The sequence below is a fragment of the Gobio gobio genome (assembly GCF_949357685.1).
Source record: "Gobio gobio genome assembly, chromosome: 4".
Taxonomy (NCBI): domain Eukaryota; kingdom Metazoa; phylum Chordata; class Actinopteri; order Cypriniformes; family Gobionidae; genus Gobio; species Gobio gobio.
Genome location: NC_137100.1, coordinates 35,902,865 through 35,924,814, shown reverse-complemented (window position 1 = coordinate 35,924,814; position 21,950 = coordinate 35,902,865). Strand labels below are relative to the sequence as shown.

At 37.7% G+C, this 21,950-nt stretch overlaps 2 protein-coding genes across 2 annotated transcripts; one reads left to right on the top strand and one right to left on the bottom strand.

Moving 5' to 3' along the window:
- Positions 1 to 3,224: 3,224 nt before the first annotated feature.
- Positions 3,225 to 7,917, bottom strand: ckma (creatine kinase, muscle a). Its single transcript, XM_079816131.1, has 8 exons — positions 7,632 to 7,917; positions 6,051 to 6,259; positions 5,762 to 5,916; positions 5,421 to 5,553; positions 4,819 to 4,990; positions 4,149 to 4,272; positions 3,870 to 4,059; positions 3,225 to 3,737 (listed from the first exon to the last, which is right to left on the bottom strand). Exons 2-8 carry the CDS (start codon positions 6,241 to 6,243, stop codon positions 3,559 to 3,561), a joined length of 1,146 nt encoding a protein of 381 aa, XP_079672257.1. The 5' UTR covers positions 6,244 to 6,259; positions 7,632 to 7,917; the 3' UTR covers positions 3,225 to 3,558.
- A 10,215-nt stretch (positions 7,918 to 18,132) lies between these two features.
- On the top strand, positions 18,133 to 21,440 carry nccrp1 (P1, F-box associated domain containing). The gene is made up of 6 exons (XM_079814290.1): positions 18,133 to 18,452; positions 20,020 to 20,106; positions 20,295 to 20,391; positions 20,474 to 20,569; positions 20,894 to 21,032; positions 21,116 to 21,440. Exons 1-6 carry the CDS (start codon positions 18,308 to 18,310, stop codon positions 21,263 to 21,265), a joined length of 714 nt encoding a protein of 237 aa, XP_079670416.1. The 5' UTR covers positions 18,133 to 18,307; the 3' UTR covers positions 21,266 to 21,440.
- The last annotated feature ends 510 nt before the right edge of the window (positions 21,441 to 21,950 follow it).

Here is a 21,950-nt window from a genome sequence, read left to right as displayed (position 1 = left end):
CCAAATGACTTTCCCTGACCCTTCTCGAACAGGCACGTTGATTGGTTGGTCGTTAATCCTTCATTTCAACTCCTATTTAGTGATCCTTTGAAAATAGCCACCTCTCCTTTTACCCAGTATTGGTGGAGTTGAGGTTATGAAATGAGTGATGGTGGTTTTAATGTTCAGTGTTATAAAAAAGACACTTCCTGCATTGTAGATATCTGACTCAATTTCATGTCTAGAAAAAAACAAACACCTTTCCTATTCGAACATATTTAATTGTCAATGGATTCTCTCCCACCTCCAGTATTAGAAAGAAATAGAAAAGTAAATATCTAATACAGTAATGGTGTTTGCATTGCAAAATATGTGGCTTAGTAATTGCAGACATTTAAATCATCATATTTATTAGCACATATATGTCAGCTTTTTTTTATTAAAACTCCCAGGATTTATATGATTAAATTGGTATTGAAAAATCTTTTTATCCCTTACCCAGTCACGTTGGCACCAGATATCTAAAATGCAGGATGTTTTAATGCAGGAGTACAGGAAGAAGTGCAGTGTTCTTAGTACCAAAATATGTTTTTTGGGGCAAATGCACCAACAGGGCTTTGAAAAAAGTCTTACTTGCAATCTTGTAATAATATGGCATCTATATGGCTGTGTTTCCATTGCAAAATCGTATCAATGCTGTGTGACACAAACAGAAATGCAGTTTAAAATGGACCATCGGCATTGCGTCATGGACTGGCCATGTTTTCACTGTAGCTCATGTTGGTTTTTAGCTCATGTTCATGTTATTATGAATTTAACAGGGATTTCATTTGCAGGTTTGATACCTGAATAGAAGATATATGCTGCTTCAGATTATTTGTCATGGGTAGAAATAGGTTTGTTTGGAGATTATTTGTTCTTTTTTCAAACAGGCTTGCTTTTTGATCAAACCAGTTCTGGTTTTAGTTGTATAGCTAGGCCTAGTTTTGCAATAGTTGTCAATTTGCCAAGCATAAAGCGAACAGCAATTCACAACCGAGGGTGATCAAAATGTAATTGTGAATGGTGATAATTGTGCAATAGCAATAGATGTTACTGTCATTTCTTAGTGTAAAGCCATGCTTTGGCCCTGTTGGTGCTGCCAGCTCGTAGACAGTGAGATATTGTTCAAGCACATGGGTTTAAGCAATGAGGTTTTTGAGTAAGGAAGGTGTATAGGACACCAGTTCAGTTCGGATAAACAGGTTGATTTAATATGGTTGGTCCGTTACTTTTTGATTGGGGAGTCATTGTGCTGCCGTGTGTGAAATATGTTGTAGATACTAAAGGATTATATGCCACTTTCTCCATGTTTGTGATCCATGTTGTGGCATCTCCCTCTGTTCATGAGAGGGTGTTGGATTATGGTACAGAAAACAAGCTTGGTTCTTGATTTTGTCTGCTGCAAGTATGTCAAATGCTTTGAGATGCTTGAAAGTTTACTTGTGATGACTGACTCCACAGGTATCACTGTGGTGCTTCACTTTTGACCTTTAGCCAGACAGTGAGCCTCCCAGCCCACCTTGCAAGTCTGCCATCTCATCATCCATCCACTTTTCGTTGTTCACTTTATTCTTTGCCTTTGTGCCGCACATTCGCAAAGACACCCAGTTTCTCCTCGTCCGATTGCTGAATCACTGGAAATCCTTGTCATTGTTCTGTCTGCTTTGTGACTGGACTCCTGTTCTGGAGACACTTCCTGTTTCAAACTGAACAGGGTAAAGACTGTACGTCCTGGTCCAGTCTGACACGGTCTCCGCATCAGACCGGCTCTGTCTGGTTTGGACTGCTGAGATCTGTATCCGTTCGACGTCCATTAAGACCTCTGTGCACTCATGTTGACTTGAATCAGCTGCATCCTACGGCTCTGTGGGTTTGTACCCATGTTTGGCCAGCGGAAGGCGCCAATGTCTTAAATGTGAACACTTCAATTTGTGTATATTTGCACAGGTACTTAATTTATTTTCTAGAATAATTATCTTGGGAGAAAAAATACATTGGTTTATATCAGTCAGACTCTGGCTGTATATAAAGATTATGATACTGATGATAATATTGTGAGTATAGTATATACAGTATTTTAGAATTCCAGGTTAATTCATAGCTAGAGCAGAAACCCTCTGCTAGCTCTCCAGACGTTTCTATGTGTGCTGAAGTGAAACACTAACCTGCAATCCTGCATGATTCAGAGCAAGGATGGAGAAAGAGAGACTACATATGTGAAATAACAGAATGGGCAAAAGCAAAAGAATTCGAGGTAGTGAAAGAGCGTGTATGTGTGTGCATGTATGTGTGAATGTGTGCGTCTGTATTGCGCTACTCTGTTGCCCTGCCTCCCTCTCTCTCTCTCTCTCTCTCTCTCTCTCTCTCTCTCTCTCTCTCTCTCTCTCTCTCTCTCTCTCTCTCTCTCTCTCTCTCTCTCTCTCTCTCTCTCTCTCTCTCTCTTTCTCTGCTGGTAGGAAATGTTTGTGTGGGAGGATTATGGCAGACTTTTGCTCTGGCAGACATACTTGACCTGGAGTGAAAGTGTGTCCGAATGAATGAGGTTTTCTTAATGTCATTTAAAGGCATTAAAATGAGTATTAGGGAGAATTGTGAGCTGGTGTGCCGGGTGTGTCACGTCTGAATGGTACATCCCTCCAGTTCAGTGTTGTGCTGTCTGTGACGTAAACTGTCTGCTATGACATTGGGTTTCTCATGATGCATTTAGCTAATATGCAATATGACAAGCGAGAAGTCAGGTGGACAAACTATATATATATATATATATGAGAGAGCAAGAGAGAGACAGAGAGATTCAAACCTTGATGCTGTTTGCAGAAAGTAATTTTTTTCCCCGGAGGTGTTTGCACCTCTGGCCAAATATTAAAATGGAAACAAAAGATCTTGAGAGAAAATAAACTTCACTGATGTTGGCATCTTTGCTTGTGTTCAATTATTGTTTGGCGTGTTTGTGTTTTATCCAGATTCATGGCAAAGTCTATCTCTCTTTTGTATGTGTACTTTATTTGGTGCCTGATTAGAAGAGATAGAACATCACTTATGTATTTATTTATTTTTTAATTTTAGTTAAATTAAATTAAATTATTTTTAACTTTCATCTAAACTGAACTGTCATAATAAAAAAAAAATCAGGTTATAAAAAGGGCTATAAAGAAATGATATAGCCATAATTTCTTTTCACAAATATGATAAAATACAAGATGTGTATTTTATGGGGTATGTTTATTTAGATACAACTTGATTGATTCACTTTATACAACCAAGGCTGAAATTGAGGTGAAGCCTCGGCGGCAGGCACTCACACCAGCGCCGGGAATCTGATCCCAAGATGTTACCGATTGAGCAGGAAACAAATGGTAAAAAAGTGATGGCGAAATGACATGGAAAATAAAGAAGATGGGAAAAAGGAAAGGAAGACAGATGCAAAGGCTAGACTGTCTTTTCAAGCAGCAGTTTCCTCTGCATTGATGTCAGATCGCATGATGGACTGTAAAAAAAAAATACAAAGACGAGGAAAAAAATAGAAGGGCTCCTGCTTTACTTCTGGGCAGGGATCATGCTGTCGATAGACTCGCCCTTCTCCAGCTTCTTCTCCATCTCGACCATCAGCTTGACGCCATCAACCACACACTGCACCTGGTCAACCTCTGAAGAGCCCAGACGGTCAGCATTGGAAATGTCAAACACTCCACCAACGGAAGCGGTGTCCACACCACCTGAGTGAAATAAAAGAAGATGGAACAAGTGGCGATCAACAAATGGACCAGATGCTAAATACACGTCTTTGTTTACGTCAATAAACATTTCTATGCTTTTGCCAATGTATAGTATGTTTGGTGTTTGTATACCTGTGCCACGCTTCTGCAGGCGCAGTCTGGTCAGGATCTCGTCAAACTTGGCATGTGTGCTCAGCTTGGGCAGCTTGACATGGACACCACCACGCAGTCCTGTGCCCAGGTTGGAGGGGCAGGTCAGGATATAACCAAGATGCGCGTTCCACATGAATCCATGGTTGTGCTTCTTGAAAATTTCCTCGATCTGTCAAAGCAGAAGACGCACATGCTCACATGCTGCAGGTGACAACAGAGGTTTATGTGTGTGCATATATGTGTGCATGTTCTCCATACCCTCTGAAGACCAACGCAGAAGCGCTTGAACACTTCCTTCATGTTGCCACCCGGCTGCATGGAAATGACACGCAGATGATCCTCCTCGTTCACCCAGACCAGGAAGGTCTTGTTCTCATTGTGCCTGTAATTGAAGCATAGGCATCCATTACAATACAAAACCAAATGTGTATCACCCAGCTAATATAAATTATCTTCTACCAAAGATACCAAACGTGGTGTTGTTCAGAACTATTTAGTTGATGGAGAAAAAACAGTAACTGGCAATAATGTGTCTATAATGCGAGGTACTAATAATGTTAAGTCAGTTGTTACACTCGCAATAATGCTGTTGATGTGTCATCATGGGTACTCTGAAAAACTGCATTCTGGCTTGTGTGATATTCATTTTTGTCCAGTCATTTGACTCGTGTAATGTGTCTCATTTCAAAGGTCACATTTGTTGGTCTCGTACGTCATTGAGGCTGCCTGATTTCAGAAAAGTAACCATTTTAAAACTGACTGATTTCTTTCTTACTCTAGAATGTAAAGGTTACATTTCTGAAACGAGGCAGCCTCAAAGTAAGAAAGAAATATGTCAGTTTTATAATGGTTACTTTTCTGAAATGAGGAAACCTAAAATACAGCCGACAATGGAGACACAGCAGTAGATAACTATGATTCGACTCACCAAATGCCTCTGGCATCGGGCCAGTCGCGGGCCATACCAGCAGCCAGCAGCAGGGGGGAGACGGGTTTGTCAAAGAGGAAGTGGTCAGAGATCAGCTGCTCCTGCTCAGCATCAGTCATGGACTTCAGGGGGTAATACTTGCCCTTGAACTCTCCATCCAAGCTGTTCAGAGCTGGAGAAATAAAGAGTGCCTAAACTTATACCAATTCTTATGCATACTCTCGTTCTTCAGATTTCATTGTTATATTATTGTGCTATCCACCCTTACAGTTCTGAACTGTTGTTGGGGTGTGTACGATGTGATCATCCCCAGAAGTGTTCATTTCAGCTGGGTCAATTTTACTATATGAATATCTAAATACCACTACGTGTGCACAGTAGTGTGTGCCAGTGTAAACTAAAACTATTCAAAATAATTTCCGATAATTGAAATAAAGCTGAAATAAAATAAACTATAAATATTACATGAAAAACAATAAAAATGACAAGCACAACAAAATGACTAAAATATAAAAGCAATTCAAAGCATATTCAATGGATGCAATAGTAGTTTATAATAATACTGAAATAACACTGATATGTGCACAGCAATGATGGCACACCTTCAACAGACAGCTTCTCCACAGCTCTGCGCTCTCCACGGGTGTTGTGGGGGGGCAGGGCGTATCCCTTGATGCTGCGGCCGGTACGCACACGGCTGCTCAGAACGTAGTTGGGGTCCAGGTCATCACCACCCTACAAATAGAAATTCAGTTCATTTCAGAACAGTCTCAATTATTGTTAAATTGATTTTCATATTTATTTACTAGCTCACATTTCAAATTATTCAAGTAAATGAACAATTGAGGTCAAGGAGACTTAATTAGTTTACTGATCAATTAAGAGCATGTATCGCCTATATTGATATTAACTTTATAGTATATTTGTTATTTCTGTTTTGTACCTTCAGGTTCTCAAAGTTGAGGTCGGTCTTGTGCTTGTCAGTTGCCTTGTATCCACCGTGGCGGTCGGAAATGATAGGGTCGAGGAGATCCTTGAACACTTCGTAGGACTCCTCATCGCCAGCAACGCAGCCGACAGTCATGATGAAGGGGTGACCTGGAGAAAAATGTCACCTCATCAGTATATAGACGGAAGGAAACATGTTGTGCTTCCTGAACAAGTCCAGGTTTGATTGGGGTAAATACTGTATGTGGTAAGGATGTGATACTGATGGAGGGTTTTTTTCTCACCTGGGTTGTCAACACCGGTCTGGATGACATCATCCAGTGTGTACCCAGTGGGGGTCTGCTTGTCCCTAAGCTTGGCATAGATGTCCTTAGTCAGCACCTTGGCCATGTGGTTGTTGTGCTTGGTAAGGTCTGGAAACTCATCATCAACTGAAAAGTTCAGCTTGAAGTTGTTGTGGGTGTTTCCGAAAGGCATGATTGTGTTTCTAACACTGCATATTGGACAGAGAAAGTGAGAAATATTATTTGCATTTGATTCCTTGAATTTTCTAATCAAGTGAAAACACTTCCACACACACAGGTCTCACTTGTCTGACTTTGTCGCTGACCTCAACTGTTTGAGACTTAATTGAGCTATTTCTGCTTAGTCAGTTAGCATGAAAAGAGTTTCCTCAACTGATTGTGTAAAAGTTTGCCACATGATTGTGTCACCAGCTGCTGCAAACACTATAGCTTTGTTTATATGTATAAAAAAGATTTTAGTGTACCCAAATGGGTTCAAAATGTGTTTACAGCATGCTGACTGAAATCAGTGAAACTGTATTCAGTGCAGAACCGTAACTGCTTAAACACCAGCTTCCATTGGATTGAGAAGAATGAGATACTTGTGAAGCACAGCTGCAGACATTATAACAGTCTGTCTGTTATCCTAGCAACCTCCACTTGAGGTCCTCACTTGTTATATCATATGTCTGATTGTACCAGGAATGGGAGAGACTCTCAAGTGTAAATCTAGACAGATCTATTTATACTATGGTTCACTCCCTCCCATTACTTTCACATAATCTCAAACCTCTCCAAAAAACATTGCAATGTTTTCCACATAAAAAGTCATATTATTCCTACATGATCTGACTAGAGTTTCCTCAAACTCGCGTGTTTAACACGTCATGGTCGTGTAATTATATAATTTATATAAGTTATATAAGTTCTGTGTAACATACAAAACATACGTTGTCATTTGAATTATTTTGAATTAATTTCTGTTCTGTGGAATACAACATTCTCTCATGATTACCAGAAGATTTGATTTTAAAAATAGCCAGCAAAGGGAACCTGTCCCATATGTGTCAGTAGGAGAAACAGAATCACATCCCATTATTTTTTATGGCTGTATCCGATTATGCTCTCTGAGCAGCTGAATATCACACGATTGACATCTGCTCCCACATTTAAGCACAGGTCAAGCAAACCAAGAATCCTTCACCCAAAATATTTAAACATGCACAAAATCAAAAATATATTAACATTTAAATCGAGATGCCTTTGATATACACTCCAGTACTTCTGGCATGAGAAAGAGCATGCATCTGCTGTCACGTTGGAGTGTATCATAGCAGTAAATACAGTTTAATCAAAGAGCATCTTAGAATTATTTATAAATTGAAAAATGTATGCAGCCCTTTGAATCACTTCCATTTTGCTTTTCTATTTTAGGCAGTATTCCACTAGAATAGTTTTTACATTTTTCTCTCAATTATTTTTTCTTATTTAATTTAATTCTTATTTATCGTTTAGTTTTTTTCTCTTTCTCTTCTTTCTTCGCAGTGAATGATGGTTATTCAAGAATGTTGATGTCTTTACCTGCACAAAAGACAACAAAAGTGGTAACAGTCCTTGGGATCAGATGTTCACCAAAGCCGAAATAGGGGTCACCCAAGCAAGAACAGTCTGATTGGGTTTATATACTTCCAACCCCTGCAAGCTATTGGCTGGCCCATTTTAGAGCTTGCTGAAATCTAATTGGCTGGCCCCAGTCTCTTATGCCCAGTTTAGTGTAAGAAAAGCTTCAATTTAGATCCCAGGCATCTTAGATGAGGTGGCAGCTGTGGGTTGTGTCCCCCTCCACTCGCATATCCATTTACACTTCCCACCCCATACATAGCTTTCCAGTAGGGTTTAGGTTGGAGGAGGGGTGATAGGGCATGGAGGGTCTGCCATGCTAAAAAGGCTGAGCAGCACATTTGCCAAACATACCATGGATATCAGAAGTGCTCACGTCAGGCCGATAGCTTTGGAAAAAATCACCTGGTAGGCTCAGGCCGTCTCATGATTCTTGGTGCAAATTCACTTAGCAGTTTTGCAGGTGAAGTTTGCTACAGTGTCACATTTCATTTATTTATCTGTTCATTTTGGGTGCCATATTTATGCATTGGGGGTGAAAGGTCATCATCTTTTATCATGTGAAAGTCAAGTGGACATACAGCTCAGACTTAAACATAACCATAAAGCCCAACCCCTAACGCTAACCATGATTGTAAATAAAAAAAATTTAAAAACTTTAAAATGTTCGATACAATTCAGACAATATCATACGATTTTGCCATCTCGTAGAAATTACGACAGATCTAATTATGTTGCCAAGTGAGTGTTTATAGGAAAACAATCAGTATCACAAAATATCTTGAACTCTTAATGTTTGTTTTATTCAGACACTGTTGTGTCTTTTTTTGAGTAATTATGTAATTCAAAGAGAGTTATTTCCATCTCTCAAGTTTCTGTCATGTTCTCACTCAGGGAGGCACCGTTAGTGTCCCCAGTACTAGAGTCTCACTGGATATTATGGGTAAACCCTTCCCCCCAATATATCTGTCTAGTAATCCATTCAGCTGCAACTTGCATAATGCATTTGATACAATTTGTTAAGTAATACATTGTAAAGATTTCAATTTAACAACATTGTTTCATTTTATATCCGTGCCATAATGCTATAGTCTAAGTGTCTCCAACATGGCACCAGTTGTGAATAACAGGCCTGTCATGACTCACATGCTCCCCAGCAGCTGTCAAGCATGCAACACACACACATACCAGCACAGCTTATCATACAGAGATTAACTTTTTAAAAGTTTTTCATTTGCTCCTCATAAAGTGGGCATGAAACAGAAGTTGCAATAGTCTTTTCTTCTCATATATAAGAGTGAAATGGCTTCTCGAACAAGACATTTTTTTTTGGGTGGGACTGAGATTTTGTCCACCGGAAATTGATTGGATTTGTTGGATTGTTGTGGTTTGCTATTGCTGTTATAATAAACAATGTAGTATTCGAAAACAAAAATAAGAATGATTGATTTTGATTTTATGGGGACTTTAATGTGGCTCCAGGCATATTTTTGAGAAAACAGATTCAAGGGATATTTGAGACTGGTTGGTTGGGGAGGGTCATTCACCATGGCCTTGCCCTCTGGTGTCACCCCATGTCCCTTTACTCACACAGCTGTCTTCTGTTCGTCCTGCACAAATAGTATGCTCACCATATCTATCTATCTATCTATCTATCTATCTATCTATCTATCTATCTATCTATCTATCTATCTATCTATCTATCTATCTATCTATCTATCTATCTATCTATCTATCTATCTATCTATCTATCTATCTATCTATCTATCTATCTATCTATCTATCTATCTATCTATCTATCTATCTATCTATCTATCTATCTATCTATCTATCTATCTATCTATCTATCTAGTGTTTTAGAGGTACACTGTCATTCAAAATGTAAGAATTTTGATGAATGTAAGAATGTTTTTTGAAAGAAGTATTTTATGCTCACCAAGGCTGCAAAATACAGTAAAAACAATAATATTGTGAAATATTATTCACTGGGTTTTTTTTAAATGTATTTTATTTTTTATTTTAATAATTTAATTGTATATGAAATTATTTATTCCTGTAATGACAAAGCTGCATTATCAGCATCATTACTCCAGAAATCATCCTAATATGCTGATTTGCTGCTTAATATTTTTGTGGAAATGGTGATACTTTTTGCGATACTTTGGTCAATGGAAGGCTCGAATTAACAGCTTTTATTTGAAATATAATCTTTTGTAACATAGAAGTCTCTACTTTCACTTTTGATCAATGTGCATCCTTGCTAAATAAAATTATTAATTTCTTTTTTTTTTTCTTAAGTCTTACTGACCTCAAACTTTTGAATGGTAGTGAATGTGATGCGTTCCAGTCTTTGAACATTATTTCTTCGAGTTGGGTGTGTATAGTCATGTCTTATCTTTCTAGGTCTGTGAGGTGGTGTCAGAATGGTGTGCATGTGGGAGAGGGGGTAGGTTGTGTAACATTAGTGTGCTTGCGTACAGTGAAAGAACAGACCGTCATTACAACTTCAGCTACTACAGGACAGTTACACAACACAAAGTGAGGAAAAAGGAAGAGTTTTTAAAAAGTCTTTCTCATTTGCTTTTCTTGCATACTAGGTACGGTTATAGAGCATGGTATAAAATCCTAGTGTGCAATATCAGGGTATACATTTTTCTAAAGTTAACTTAGAAACATAGAACCACACTAAAGCCTCAAATGATCTGCCAGACGATGGCCTGTTACAAAATTTTGTCAGTATAGTGTAAGGTGCATGGTTGGGTAACTGCAAACGAACAAGAATGTCGTTTAGCTCGATGTCGTTTATGTGGAAGTGGAAGTGAGACTTGGACTTGAGAATGTCTTGCATGGAATCTCCACGGAGAATTATACGTTGTGTCTATGGGTCCGGGGAGGCCAAGTCATCATCATGTTCTGTAGTCTTCGTGAGCGTAGCAAGTTAACAAGCAGTGGTGGCTAATAATATACTTGGCCTTTGGAAGGGCAGCAGGTAACCCGAGTCTAAACACTCCATATGACCTTCAGCCAAGGCTGGTTTTTAAGGTAGAGCATGTATACACGCCTGTTCTAGCTTGTACTTTTCAGCACAATTTAGTTTTGTCTCCTAAGGATGAATCGCTTGCTGCGTACTTCATTTGTCGATAATTATAATGAATATGTGTAAAAATGCGGGTGCTTGCATGCCTGTACAGACGGTTGGGTGGTGGAATGAGCTGAAAGTCTCACAGGTCACCTGGAGCGGTGTCATTTTTTTTTAGACTCATATAATAATCTGACACTGATTATATTGGGTAGGAATGAAATATGCACAACAGTACGCACTAATAGTGTCTAATTGCATTAAGTAAATGAATTTACTTCCAATTTATTTCTATTTAATGATGGGACAGTTTGTTCAGTTGAGTCTGAGATGTGAGAGAACTTATAAAATATGAGCTAATCAACCAATTATTATCAACTAATTAACCTGTTTTGTTAACCAGGGGCAAGTTGCATAAACAGCCACTATGTTAAAAAAAAGTCTCTAGCAGTAAGCCAAGTCTTTTCCAGATCTAAATTATACTAATCTATATTTTTATGCAACTTGCTTTAATTTTTTTTTAAAGATGACTAAGCTGTTTAAACAACCAGCCACAAAAATGCAGCAGCAATATAAGATAAATGGTAAAGTGTCCATGTATATTTTGTGACTGTCAGAAGGGAAGATCTGTTTTTGTGGGGGTTTCTCTCTCTCTCTCTCTGTTGATATAAATCATGCTTATGTATTTTATGCTTATGCATTTTATGCATAAATTTATGCTTGTGATTAATGGCGGAACTTAGCATGACGCAAATGAATACAGTACCCTCTGGTGCTCTTTGGTCATTTCTGAAAATTTTCTGTTTTGAAATTCTAAAAATCACAGCTTCAATGGAATGATATGAAACTTGGTGACTTTTATGGCATTAGGACTGTGAACACAAAAAAATGACCGACTATAGGAAATGAATGGGAAATCGGCAAAAACACAAAAATTCACAAAATGTTTGTGTGTACAATCTACAAATCGGCCACAATGCTGAAAAAAGTACACAGCAGTAAAGGGAACACTCTAAAACATCAAGAGTGTGATATTGACATCCACTCACACACACACACACACACACACACACACACACACACACACACACACACACACACACACACACACACACACACACACACACACACACACACACACACACACACACACACACACACACACACACACACACACACACACACACACACACACACACACACACACACACACACACACACACACACCTATGAACCACTGTCTGTAATACAAAGCAAAGTCTTTAGAATATGTGAATTCAATAATTCAGTCATAATGCAGGAAAAGCTCACAAAAGTGAAGGGGTGACACTCTAAAACTTCAAGAGTGAAATTCTCTCACACACACACACAAACACACACGAACTGTGTACTCGGAAGCTCAGGCTATCCTTTGCATCTTTCTCAGCATTAAAAAAAACATAATTTATTATGTTATTATTTTAATTTAAGTGTTATAATTGAATGAATTGCATTTTTTTTTTTTTTTTTTTTTACAAATTCTGAATAATAAAAAAAAGTGGGTAAAAAAATGCTTCCTTGCTTTCTCTTTCTAACACAATGATCATTAGGTTTGACTGTATATACATAATTATTATTAGTAGTATAATCATAATGCAAAAACTAACACTTTAAATCACTATTTCTAACAAAAATTTTTTTTCTAAAACATGATAAGAAATAGTCTTTGAGATTGTTTAATTATATATTCAAATCCACCTAAAAAAAATTATTAAATGTGTCCAAAAGACAACTAGGGAATTCACAAGCCTCTCCATAGAGACCTCTAGTGGTTACACCCATGGTTGCATGTTTGATTAAATAATTCCACCAGATGGCGCTAATCTGCTTTCAAAAGAAATTTTATTTTGAAGGCCTAGGCCCTAGGGCCTCATTTATAAACGTTGCGTACGCACAAAAGAAGGGGTACGCCACTCTCTACGCAATAATTGGTATTCATAAAAAGCAAACTTGACGGGAAAATGTGCGGTCCTTCACGCAAGCTCTGACCCAGGCGTACGCACAAAAATGGGTGAAATGAGAAATGGCGACACCGTCGGCAGATGGAAGAAACACGTGAAAGTGTGTGAAACTGTTGACCGTTGTGTAAAAGAAATGTCAATACTGCCTCTCATAAATAACATGAAGACTTCACAAAGCAATTATTACAATTAACAGCCTACACGAACACCCGTTTGATCGATCTGCAGTGTAAAACAAACAAAATCAAAACGAAAAAAAAAAGTGAAATATGTTCTGCAATAATATTGGCATGTTATGCAATTCATCCTCATAAATAATATGGTAAACAGAACGAAATAATGTACAAAACTGATATTCTCGTCAATGTGTCCGTCTGGCGGAGCAGATATAGATGCAATTAGATAGACAGATAGATAATTAGGGAGGTATATAGATAAATAGATAGATAGATGTATTAATTGTCCACTGGGGAAAGTTGTTTTCATAGTAAAGATTTCTTCATCAGCTACGGAATCATGGTATTCATGCAAATGCCTTTAGTTTGTTTTATTTTAGATACAATAACATATGACGTATGTCTCAGCCATTCAGAAAGCTGCAAGAAATTACATTTGCACTGAACTATTTCCCATTTCCACGCAGAGAATAGGGATAGGGATTAATAGGGATTCCCCAATAATTGCCGCCAGTCTCTCATCAAGAGGGGTCAGCTCCGGTGTCCCCTTTCCCCCACCCGTGGCAGACACACTCTGACGATGGAGCGCTAGACGCTTTTTTGCCTCGACTTTGATGTCCGACCATTTCTTTTTTTTTTTCGGCCACGGTCCGAGGTTGTGAGGCTACAGCATTTACGGCGTCTGCAACCTTTTGCCACTCAGGTGCCTTTTTGGCATTAGTAATGCCCACACTGTGTCACTCCAAAACATATTTTTCTTCTCTTTTCCACCTCGCCAACGATAATTTCTACTTCACATTGAGTGAAGTAACGTTTTTTTGATTTCCTCTCTGTATTTGCCATGATTTCGCAATTGATGAATATTAACTTGTGGGCGTTTCACGGACTATTTATGGGCAACTATGGGCGTGACATGAAGCCGCAAAAGCTGCGCTACATTTAGAATTGATTGTGATTTATTAAGGGAAAACTGCGTAGGATGTGCGTGCGCACGGTTTTATAAATCCGAATATTTCTGTGCGTACGCACGTCCTACGTTTCGTCCATACGCCACTTCTGACGCAAATCCTACGCAAAGTTTTATAAATGAGGCCCCTAGTCTCTATTTTAACCTGAAATACTGCATTAATAATAAACAGATAAAAATAATAATAATTATATATATAATGTTTTTTTTTTTAATGGCAAAAATAGACAATCATTTTTGTATACACTCTAAAAAAAAGGTGCTATATGGCACTAAAAGTGGTTCTTCGTCGTAATCGAGTGACCACTTTTGGCACCATATCTTAACATGTTCTGTTTATGGTGGCGGTGCTATATAGCACCTTAGTCAGTGGTTCAAAAGAACCGCTGAAGAACCACTGAAGCACCAAAATTGGTGCTATACAGCACTTAAAAAGGTTCCCCTATGATTAAGAGCCAAGAACCAATTTTAGTGCCATATAGAACCTTTTTTTTTTAGAGTGTAATATTAAGTACCATCAAATCATCTCAAAATACAAAAGAAAAAATATTATTGAAGACAAATAAATTACACTGGTTTTACTGGGGTGGAGTAAGTTTAATGTTTTGGTGTCCGGTCACTTCTGACCGGGAAGATAACCAGAGAAATACCCAAATGAGCAGCACCAGAGTGTTAAGTAAACTAGTATTTTAATAATGCAAATTGATTGCACACTAAACTGAGTTTTGAATAATTGTATTGTATTATATTTTGAGTGTAGATTGCTTTGAAATGAGTTTCACTCTACAAATGTGCAGGTGAATTGAGAATAAGTGCATGAACTTGTGAACAGCAAAGCCAGGCTGAAAATGTCTCATACATTACAAGATTATACCCACACACATACAGAGAGAGAGAGAGAGATATTCTCTTCATATCCACAGTAGTGCGAGTCTGCTAATGGACCCGCAGATAATTATTCTGACACCATGGTTCACTGTTTCACATCTCTAAGTGTGTGATGGCAGTCTAGCCTCTTACATAAGTAGGCCTACATAAGGAGTGTATCATATGTACATTTGCCATGTGTTGTATGAAATGCAATATGATTGAGTGTATTAATGTGCAACTCAGTGAGGCCACAGTACACAGTGTACCTGACCAACTCAACATATTATTTACATAATTACGCAGGATTTCTCTCTGTAAATAATTTTACAGTGCATATGAAATACCATGTTTTTTGTAGATTTTGTAAACAAATTACTGCTTTATTTGTGTATTTATAAAGCTTAGTTAAACATTTACTTTCAAGGATAGAACATTACTGAAATGTGTTGTGTATGTTGCATGGTGAAAATATTAAAATCATAATTATTTACCTTAAACATATATCCCAAATTGAAAATGTCTGAAAAGTTTATTACAAAGAAAAAATATTTATTTTAAATGAATTTGTTTTAATGTGTGCACTCTTTTTTCTGGACTTTCCTTGTAAAATGAGTAAATGACTGAACAGCAATTGCTGGTTTACCACATCCATGTGATTTTACTGATGTTTGGCTTCAGTTGCACATGGAATGTTTCTCTGAGTTCAGACCGCGGAGGAGTGTAAATTAAACCACATAAAGTGATGTGTTGTTATTTTTTGTGTTTCAGATCCTGTAGATAGACAATTCTAGAGCTGCCAATCCTCAAAGACAGAACAACCAACAACTCTCCCTGATGGCCACCTTCTGCCACTGCGATCTGAAAACAAGAAGGGAGAGAGATGAGAGGATTGTGAGAATGTGATAAGATAATCAATATAATGAAAGAGTACATCATTAATCATTTATTAATCAACAAATAACTACTGATTTATGAATCAAATAATGGGGAAGTTTTATTGCTGGAGATGTTTGTTTAAACTCGAGACATTTAAAAGCACTGACAATGCATTAATATCATCAAAAAAAAATTCTAAATACATTATTTTTTAAATCACTGTTTACATATTTTATTTGAGGTTTATATAAGCTATAGTTTATATTCTATTCCAACAATACCAGAGTGTAATTGTTTTTTGTGTCAGTAATTGATCAGAAAGCATTATTAGTTTGTTTCCACTTGAGGCACTGTTTTGTTGGCTATCACAACATGGACTCTAAAACATGTTTGTGGTTCATGTGATTTTGGTCCCTTACTCTCTATAGAAGCTCCCTTTAGCTTAAGCTGGGCTCTAGAAAAGGCACCAACACATTTCATTAAATACAACCTGCAAAACTAACCTAGACTCTGCTGAGAGAGTTGTGAGATAAGCAACAGTTAGCAACAGGAAACTGACTAAACACTGTAACAAATGAGAATGTTCTCTTCTCTTGAATGCTTGTGTAATATATGATTAATATGACATACTGGGTGGATGTCTGTGGGAGCAGCTGGTTTGGTGATTGTATCAGATTATTTAAAAAGTCCCAGGCCTTTGTTTGGCAGGGCTTGGGATTTCAGCTGACAGTGAGTTACATCTTAAGCAGTGAGTAGTTATGAAATCCATTTAGCAAGTTCCTGTACTTGCTCTGAAGCAGCAGCAGCAGCAATAATCAACAGCAGCAGCGTAGCAGATCTATTCCACCAAGATCTATTCATATCCATTACCATGCTGAAAATCTTAAGTGAGTTGTCATTATATATATACACCGATCAAGGTGAAGTGAATAACACTGCTTATCTCTTCATCCAGAACCTGTTGGGTGGGATATATTAGGCAGCAAGTGAACATTTGTCTTCAAAGTCGATGTGTTAGAAGCAGGAAAAATGGGCAAGCATAAGGATTTGAACGAGTTTGACAAGGGCCAAATTGTGAGAGCATCTCCAGAACTGCAGCTCTTGTGGGGTGTTCCCGGACTGCAGTGGTCAGTATCTATCAAAAGTTGTCCAAGGAAGGAACAGTGGTGAACCAGTGACAGGGTCATGAGTGGCCAAGGCTCATTGATGCACGTGGGGAGAGAAGGCTGGCCCGTGTGGTCCGATCAAAAGTGTGTAGCTCAGATTGCTCAAGAAGTTAATGCTGGTTCTGATAGAAAGGTGTCAGAATACACAGTGCATCACAGTTTGTTGCGTATGGGGCTGCATAGCCGCAGACCAGTCAGGGTGCCCATGCTGACCCCTTTCCACCCCGAAAGCGCACATGGGCACGTGAGCATCAGAACTGGACCATGGAGCAATGGAAGAAGGCGGCCTGGTCTGATGAATCGGGTCTCGTTTTCTTTTACATCACGTGGATGGCCGGGTGCGTGTGCGTCGCTTACCTGGGGAAAACATGGCACCAGGATGCACTATGGGAAGAAGGCAAGCCGGCGGAGGCAGTGTGATGCTTTGGGTAATGTTCTGCTGGGAAACCTTGGGTCCTGCCATCCATGTGGATTGACCTAAGTATTGTTTCAGACCATGTACAGTACACCCTTTCATGAAAATGGTATTCCCTGGTGGCTGTGGCCTCTTTCAGCAGATAATACACCCTGCAACAAAGCAAAAATGGTTCAGGAATGGTTTGACGAGCACTAGTTTGAGGTGTTGACTTGGCCTCCTAACTCCCCAGATCTCAATCCAATCGAGCATCTGTGGGATGTGCTGAACAAACAAATCCGATCCGTGGAGGCCCCACCTCACAACTTATAGGACTTAAAGGATCTGCTGCTAACATCTTGGTGCCAGATACCACGGAGTCCATGCCTCGACGAAGGGTCAGGACTATTTTGGCAGCAATATATATATAAGCAAGTCTCGTGGCAAATGTCCTTCATGTAACTCTAAAAAATTTATCATACAATGTAACATACAAATACATTATTTTAGCAAACAAATCTTTATTTTAATTAGATAATTTTACTATATTTAATAGGCTATAGATTTGTATTATACGCATATTTGTATTGTTTATTATCCAGCGTTTATGCATATGCATTTTAAATAAATCAAAAGTCAGTATTTCAGAGAATGAACAAATGACTAAACTTTAATCTTTGCTGACATGATAAGCTCTTGATGTTGTCATTATGGGTGTGGTGTGGTGTTCACCACTTGTGTGCTGCTAAAGAATTATTCTATCTCGCCTCAACCTGTTCGTTTTTGTGTAAAACAAGGCCATCAATAACGACTGAAGTGTTTGAAATACATTTAACGCATAAATCATTGCGTTCTATCTTGTTGTCAACTCGTAGCATGGCATTTGTCCCTGTTGTGTGTGTTGGTAAGAGAATGTTTAAAAGTATCACATGTCGTGAAACAGGGGTGGTCTGTTAATGGTGTCCGCATTGTGACTCACTTCTGAGTGTGCAGGAAAGTAGGAAATCTTGCATAAGACCCAGAAGTTTTCTGGGTGGGGCAGACCATAATAAAACACTTCCTCGTGTGTCTGCAGTGCGTATAGTGGACTGCGAGAGAAACAGTGTGAAATGGCGGCGGACTGGAAACAGAAGTGTAATTCGCAATGGAAGCTGGGGGCTCACGGTGTCCCCATGCCCGACAGCGTGAACTGGAAATCGGTGTACGAGAAGAAGCCGTTTGAACGCAACCTCCTGCAGAACCCCTCGCCTTACGGTAATGACGTCACATAGACGCTGTTGCTGCTAGTTCGCAGTGTGTATTTGGATGAAATCTCTGTGATTATCTCTGATCTCTGCATGAACTTTGTTGTAACTTTGTAAAAGTTACCGATTATGTGGTTGTGTGTAACACGGGTGAGTTGTTACACCGTTAACTATTGGGAAATCTGGTCTAGCAGTGAATCATGCATGAACACCACCCTTCTGATGTATTTAGCCTCTAAGGGGCGCCGTTTGTAAAGCGACTCACGCTGAAAATAACAGCAACATTTTGACACATTTAGCTTCAAACAATGTTTAAAAAACTGGTATGAATTTTTGGGGGTCACTTTTTTAGCACATTTACAACAATATTTATCAACTTAGAGATATTTTAAATAGTTAAATCTAAATGTTAAATCTAAATCTAAATGTTAAATCTAAATCTAAATGTTAAATCTAAATGCTAAATCTAAATCTAAATGTTAAATCTAAATCTAAATGTTAAATCTAAATCTAAATCTAAATGTTGAATCTAAATCTAAATGCTAAATCTAAATGTTAAATCTAAACGTTAAATCTAAATGTTACATCTAAATCTAAATGTAAAATCTAAATGTTAAATCTAAATACAAAATCTAAATCTAAATGTTAAATCTAAATGTTAAATCTAAATATAAATGTTGAATCTAAATGTTTCGGGTGAAACTAAATATTTAACTAATATGCAAATTCAGAATGCAGATAACCGGTTTTAAAATTTAGATTTAACATTTAGATTTTACATTTAGATTTAGATGTAACATTTAGATTTAACGTTTAGATTTAACATTTAGATGTAGCATTTAGATTTAGATTTAACATTTAGATTTAGATTTAGATTTAACATTTAGATTTAGATTTAACATTTAGCATTCCAATGTAAAGAAAGAAATTATAGTAAATTACGCCTCACAAGGAATAATAATTCATAATGATTACATTCTAAAATGAGACATTCTCAATGAAGTGTAGGCCTATGTAATGTATTTTAATTGTTATATTGTTATTATTGTTAATTAAATCAATAGGCTATTTTTATTTAGGCCTTATTTTTCAACTTGATTGCTGTTTTAGAATAAAAGGCTCCCAATATGTTTAAAGATACAGAGAACATATACAACTAAATGTATTCATGAAAAAGAAAAATCACAGGGCTAGTTGGTCGAGTCCCGTGGTATTATCTTACAAAGCCATATTTCATGAATAAGGCCAAATATAGTTAAATCTAGATGTGAATGATTGATAATGTTGTGTATGTAAAAGAGAAAGAAGCAGCTTTCAAAATACTGAATCTGTGCAGTGATGAAACAATTTGCAGCAAAGGTGTACCACCATTCAAAATTTGCATATAAGCCTCGCATACTTTTACATGTGGCCTATGTAGTAGCTACTCCAAAAGTTGACGTTAAATTATATGGATATTTATATTATTTGCCTACATGTATGTTTTAAATCTGAAAGACAATTACATTTTTACTGTAATAGAAATGAAACATTTTCATGCAAATCTTTTGAACTTTTTTTTCTTGCTCAACAACTAGGTGTAAACCACACCGTGCCACCACCTGAGCCCCATCGATCGGGAATGCCTCCTCCTCCAAACCAGCCACCTCAGTTTGAGCCTGACGGTGAGTCAGCAATCAACACAAAAGATCGCCTCTGCTGAATATTAGGTGTTATTATATCTGACATTTTACTAGAACGTGAATTGTTGATTGGTTGAACTTTGCACCCCAAACATTTGCCATTCTTAATGTCTTTGGTTGCTAAATAAATTGATTGAGAATTGAATCTTCTACCTGGATGTTAATTGTAGGCAATTTCTCTGGCTGGAAAACGAGTACAGAAGTTTTGCCATATGACTCTAGTGGAATACCCCCTGGTGTTGTGGTCTGCCACCTGCCTCAGTACAGGTGAAGATATTGGCTTGTCAGTTTTTCAGGTTGAGTAGTAGGTCCTATATTCTGATATAGCCTTTGTGCATCTTTACCTCAGGTGGTTTTCTCTAGAGCAGCATGTGGACCTGAAGGCAGAGGGTCTGTGGGACAAACTGCTGGATGAGTTTCAGCCTGAGATAGTCATTAAGGACTGGTGAGTTATGAAGTAGCCTACTTCTAAAACTAGGTATTTGCAGTTTAAGCAATCTTCAGTAACAGTAATTGCAAACTGAGCTGAAAAGAAGAGTCAAAAATCAAACTGGATATCAGTCAAAAGCTGCTATGCAATCTATCCATGTCCACATATTCAAATAGCTTACAGCTAAAGAAAAAATGGATAAAAAGCACAAAGGAATCTGAATGAATTTCTGACATAATATCTGAACAATTTAATCTGTGACATTGTTGCAATTCTTTTTTGAGGTTACATATGTCATGTCTGTGGTGGGTGTGTCTGGGCGTTTCCCTTCATGTGTAGGTATGAGGAAAGCCAGCTTAATAAATCTATCTATCAGCTTGACGTGAAGCTCTTGGGTGCTGATGCTAAGACAGTCATCAAGCAGCATTCATTTAAGCCTGAAGAGAACCTGGAGTGCTACTCACACACCTGGAAAAAGGTAGCACACATGCATATATTCATATATTTATATTCATAAATATTTTATATACATGTGTCCACATAACATGTTCATGTGCATAGGTCTCCCATGTATTCTCCAAGTACGGGCCGGGGGTGAGGTACATTCATTTCCTCCACAGACTGAAGAACCAATTCATGATTGAATTCTTTAATACCAAAGTCACAGACAGCTCGATTATTATCAAGACCAGCAAATCCAGTGTGAAATAATGCATCACAGTCAAATAAACAGGTAGGAGTTGATGCACTCCTACTAGCTGATGTAAACTTTGAGATGTAGACAATTTAGAACTAAGCACTATAGACTCAAGTGCTTTATAAATTGACTGCTCTTTTATAAGATGTATCTAGCAGCTCAATGATGTAATAAAACATTCCCCATTCATTTTTTGACTGTTTCTTTTGTGTTGACAATAGCACTGGATGCAGATAGTGTTGTTATATTTTATGAGTATACCAGCAGATGGCGCTCACTCATTGCAAACAAGACACTGTGAAAATTATCTGTACATAAACGACCAGATAAATGTAATTTCTATGAAAATACCATGGTTGCTACATATATTTTTACTACTGTAAAATCAAAAAATAATATGGAATCAGATTTCTAATTTAGAATCTTGTATTTATGTTTTTGATGACAGTGGTGGCTATTTAGGCCTTTTAGTCACACTAGAAACTGGAGGCTAATTTAAGGGGAGTTGTAACAACTATTTTCAATAACTATAAATGTATATTAGTATATAGGTTAATATATAACTTACATAATAACTGTGGACGGACATATTTTAATCACTTTTTTGTTGTTGCTTAAAACAATTAAGAATAGCAATCCCCTTTAAGGTTTTAAAGAACGGTTACGTCGTAATTTTATAAAGATGCATTGCCTTGGATT